Raw genomic sequence first — 5,059 nt, 5'->3', positions numbered from 1 at the left:
GCACAGGGACCGCGGTTCAATCCCCAGCACCACATGCCAGCCAGCCCCGCCCCCTGGTGGGCTGAGCTGGCCACACACACCACACACACACACACACACACACACACACACAACAAATAAATAAATAAATATTAAAAAAAAAGAAAAAAGAAATATACAGGGAAGTAGCAGAAGTCCCCAGGAAAGGAAACAAGAGGGAAGGCGGCTGGGAGTGAAGCTCATGAAGCCCAGCATGAATGAGGCCCAGGTCTGCATGGTAAGAGCTGCCAAAATTGAAGGACAGTTTGAATGGCAGATGTTATTTTGGTTCCTTGTTGCCTCCAGCTTATCCCCTTGCACACAAGGAAATAAAATGTTTTTTTTTTTCTTCCAACCACTAGAAATTGCTGAGGACAAGGTGGAAAACCATGGTGGGTGTGGTGGTGCATGCTTGTAATCTCATCACTCTGGGAGGTTGAGGCAGCAAAATGGCAGGTTTGAGCCAGTTACACAACCTTGCTTCTTAGTGAGACCCTGACTCAAAAAATACACTTGCAGTTGGAAGGGTCCAAGAAATAGAAGAGGCGGGGGTGGAACTTTAAACCTGTCAGGATATATTAAGTATACGCACTGACTTCCATGATAAATGTGATCATTAAGTATGGAAAACATGTAAAAATAAAATTAAAAATGGACTAGAAAATAAAAAATGCAAGAGAGTGAGCTCATTTTAGAAAAACTTAGTTCAACTGCCCATAATAGCTAAAAAGAAAAAAGGAAGGAACCAACAAAAAAGAAATTTTCCCTCCCCAAATTGAATGTAATTATTTATAGAAAACATATGAATAAATAAAAATAGTCATCACTTAAATGTAAAAACTAAGTCACTAAATGATCATGAAAGTTTACATTAGGATTCCCATTATATGTCCATCTATGTATGTGCTTATCTTTAAGATAGGATCTCACTATGTAGCTAAGATTGGCCTCAAACTCCAGGTGAACCTCCTGCCACAGCTTCCAAGGTGTTAGGATTATTGACTTGTTCTTTGCTATATGGAAAGATTGCCTTCGTGCCTATTTGACAATTATTTAGAGGCCCGACACACATATCTTTATTATTTTTTTTTGATATTGCTACAGGCTACTCAACACTCAGAATTTCAGAGATGAAAGATTTTACTTTGTCTAAAAGTTCATCTAATAGACCAGCATGGCAGAGGTACATGGCAGAGATGACACAGCTCATGGTCTGGCTGTGGGAAGCAGGGATAGAATAACAGAGATGGGAGGGAGATAGGCTCTTCTAGGCCATGTGCGGGGTGGCACCCTTCTCTTTCACCAGGCTTTGCCTCCCAACATCACATTGAGGTATGCATTCTGGTGAATAATCCAGTGGTGAGTATTACATCCCCATCTCATGAAAGCCCTGCATGGAAGAAAGGACAGGAAGATTGGAGGGGCATCAAGATTTAAAAAATGTGATCACGCAGTTCAGGAGGCACACAACTATAACATCTAAAGGAACTTTGATGACGATACTCCTCTGTGATTTCCCAGTATCCATTGGGATCCAGTCTGTAGAACTGGCATAGCATGCACAAATCACAGGAGTAGGCACAGATTTTCACCCTAAGGGATGGTCTCAGGGCCATCAGAACCTCTTCCAATTCAATACAGACCTGGGCAAATTGCTCAGGGTGCACAAACTCTGCTGGAATGTTGGACTCATAGCTCTCCAGGGGGGCAGGGTACATACCCAGGGTTAAGTGGCTCAGTCTAGCACTTAGGTTTAGCAGAACCTGAAGAACACCCAGGGAAAAGTGGTTCCCATAGCAACTGAAACTCTTGAGCTGGGAGCAGTGGCTCAGGGCAGGCAAGATGACAAGGAGCTGGAAGTCTGTCAGGTCACAGTGCTCTAGGTCCAGTGTCTCCAGGGTGCTGGCCAGTTTATCTATCAGAATCTGGAGGATCTCAGGATTGAAGGATTTCATTGAAATCCCCCTGAGAGTCAGGGACCTGAGCTGGCTTGTGCTTGTCCCCTGAGACAGATGCTGAAGGTCACATTCCTTCAGCGGACTTGAACGCAAGGAAAGGACCTCCAAGGGCGTCTGGCTCCTGCAGAGAGAGAAACATCATTAAGTATGAATGATGGTGATGAGTGATGGGCATTACTAGCCCCCTAGTTGGGCTTTTTAGCTGTAGATTAACAGGAAGTTGTGAGGTGATGGCACTGTTCATTCCAGTTGCATCTCGTGTCTCATTGTCCAGTCTCACACTCTACAGTGCCCTGTGCTTAATAAAACAGAAAAGCACATCTGTGGCCACATGAGGCCAGTGGGTAGGTTGCAGGAAGAGAGAACCCAGACAAGCTTTGCCAATGGACTGCAGTCAGCTCTGCGCCCTCAGCAAAGCCTGTGTTCTTGTTCTTATCTCTGCAGTCCTCTCCTATCCTCTCGGGGCTGTGCTCCTGCTCTTCCCCTCCACTCATTGCCATTCCCTAAGCACTGTTACGGCTTTGATGTTGCTTTTGCCAAAACCTTAAGCAAGGACTGCTAGGGATTTGGGAGAGTGGCAAGAATGCGTGTGTGTGACAACTGCATCAGCCCAGTGATTGAGTGAGGGATGGAATTACAGAAGAGCGCAGCACCGACCTTGGGTGGATGGCACCAACAAGTAGCCTAAGAGCCTGGATGGAACGTAGAGGGAAAACAGAAGGCAGCTTGCTGCTTTCTGTCCACTCTGCAGTGGACTCTTTCTTCTCTTCTACGCCTGCACCCAGCTGACTGTGGACTGAAGCCTCTATAAATTGTGAGCTACATAATAACTTTCCTGCTTTAACTGGTAGCCATGGGGTATTATTGTCCAAGCAAGAGAAAGTGACTTTGAGAAGCCAATCAACTGCTCAGCTCCTAGTTCATTGTGCAGGTGTGCAGACTTGCACTCCGCTAGTGCCCTTCCTGTTTTTCCAGCACCTTACCTAGACCTGATTCCTAAGGGTTAAATTTAATCTGGCCTCATTTTTTCTGCTCTCTGATGGCAGTTTTGCCAGCATGGGGTGCTCCAGACTTCCTATGCCTGATAAGTCCCTGCTCTGACATGGCAGGTTGAGGGAGACATTGTCAAGGTCCAGAGAGTACTATGCCTTTCACTTCTTGGTGTTGTCCTCAAAGCCAGCGCAGAGAAGCCCTCTTGATATTTACTGTAACTGTGAATGTGCAAAGGTGCTCACCCCCACTCACCTTAAGATCTCATGCAGGGTTCCATGCAGGAAGACTTCATCTAGGTGAAGCTCACGAAGACTCGGCAGGTCTCCTATGTGAAAAGGGTGGAGGCAGGAATAGAGCTTGTTCTCCACGAATGCAGTAAGCCTTTCTGCACTCAGGCGGCTGAAGTGAATTGTGCGAAGATTTTTCATCTTCTTGAGCAGACGCACAAATGCTTTCATGCCTTTCTGACCCCAGTCACACAGAATGTTCAGCTCCTGGATAGAGTCCAGTTGCACAGTTTGCAGAAGCTTCAGGATTTTAAAGACTTCACTGGACTTGATTGTCACCTTCTCAGAGTACAGGTGTACTGAAGCTTTTCTCTTTCTAGCCCACTTCAAGAGGCAGAGTTGTAATTGGTCATATACGGAAAAAGAGGAAGCCCAGGGTTCAAAGCAAAGGTGTGTGAATATTCTCAAGGTCGGCTGATTCTCACTTAACCCAGGCTTGCTTGCATCCTTACTCTTGGCATCTGCTAAGTGGACAGCATTCATGGCTCTGGGTCCTCCAATCCAGAAGTCCTCGTGTCCATCCCTCCAGTCCAGCACCTGCAATTTCCACCTGCTGTGCGTCAAAAAGGAAGTAGTCTTAGAATTGAAATAAGGACCCAAATCTCTACCTGTGATTCCTTCCAATTTCTGGACACCAGCTTAATCTGACTTTTCCTGCCTTCATTTTTTCTGCCACTTTAACTTTTACATGGGGCCGGGGAGATGGCTCAGTCGAATAAGCGCTTCCCTGGCAAGTGCAAGGGCCTGAGTTCAATCCCCCGTTCCACCAAAAAAAAAAAAAAAATTTACATGAAGCTTGGACCAGCTTGTAATCATGTGAGGGTAGGAAGGGGTAGATTCTTCCAGAGTTCACTCCACACATGAAGCTTCCTCATCAGGAAGTCCCTTCCTGCTTGGTGTTCAGCAAAGCTTAAGAACTGAACACTTCCAGCGAGCTCCCAGTCCCGGCATGTGTGTGGAACCATTTGCATACTCTCTGGAAACTCCTCCAGGAGACAGTCCTGGTGTGGAAACCTGCAGCAGAACCCTGCAGAGAAGCTGGTGGCCAGACCAATCCAGCTAATGCAGGAGATAAACATCTTGCCAGAAGGGCACAGCAGACCTACTTCCACAGGCTGCAGCAGGAAAAAGAGGAGCAGAGAAGATACACATAAGCCATGCCCACCTGGACCAGCTCAAACTTGGTAGATCCAGATCTGGCAAGCTGAGACACTTTGCTAGACCCAGATCTATGAGACAATACTCTCTCTCTCTCTCAATTGAGAGAGGGGTCAACAGGTAACCGGGGTGAACTAGTCTGCCTGGAAGACACCATGTACATCAAGGGGAGTTGGACAGACAGAATTTAGGGGAACTCATTTAAATACAAATTCCAAAATTGGTATCTTCTTAGCTATACAGTCATAATGTTTGCTCTTATGGCCTAAAATATAAACCCATTAGTTACAAAAGTTTGTCAACTGCTAAATCTCACTACCCATTACTAGAGTTGGTAATTGTCTTTCTGTAAATACAAAACTGTAGTTGTTTTAACTACATAATCTCTCAGGTAAGAATTCTGGTAGGTTCTAAGGTAATAACTGCACCAAAGCTCTACACCAAAGGTTAGAGGACAGTGCTATACAAAATGACAAACAGAAAGACAAAAATGCTTTCTCAGGCCCCCAGCCCACCGAGAACAAATACAAGAGATGCTAGCATAGAAGAAATTGGAAATTGCACACCTAAAAACTCTGAAACTATAGTATCTGAAGTAAAGAAACAACTGGAGAAAGGTATACAGGAAATCAGATCAGAAATAGT

At 45.4% G+C, this 5,059-nt stretch overlaps 1 protein-coding gene across 1 annotated transcript in view; it reads right to left on the bottom strand.

Annotated features, from left to right (window-relative positions):
• Positions 1-1,521: 1,521 nt before the first annotated feature.
• LOC101571059 (PRAME family member 12-like) overlaps positions 1,522-5,059 on the bottom strand; it is a gene marked incomplete at its 3' end in the record, with an annotated part of 11,755 nt that continues 8,217 nt past the window's right edge. Inside the window, exons 2-3 of the mRNA XM_004647966.2 lie at positions 3,222-3,809; positions 1,522-2,097 (exon numbers count right to left, since the gene is read on the bottom strand). Coding sequence (XP_004648023.2) covers positions 1,522-2,097; positions 3,222-3,809 — 1,164 coding nt within the window. The remainder of the gene's footprint in view (positions 2,098-3,221; positions 3,810-5,059) is intronic.

The sequence above is a fragment of the Octodon degus genome, unplaced genomic scaffold (assembly GCF_000260255.1).
Source record: "Octodon degus isolate 3935 unplaced genomic scaffold, OctDeg1.0 scaffold00343, whole genome shotgun sequence".
Taxonomy (NCBI): Eukaryota; Metazoa; Chordata; class Mammalia; order Rodentia; family Octodontidae; genus Octodon; species Octodon degus.
This window is presented reverse-complemented; position numbering and strand designations above follow the sequence as displayed.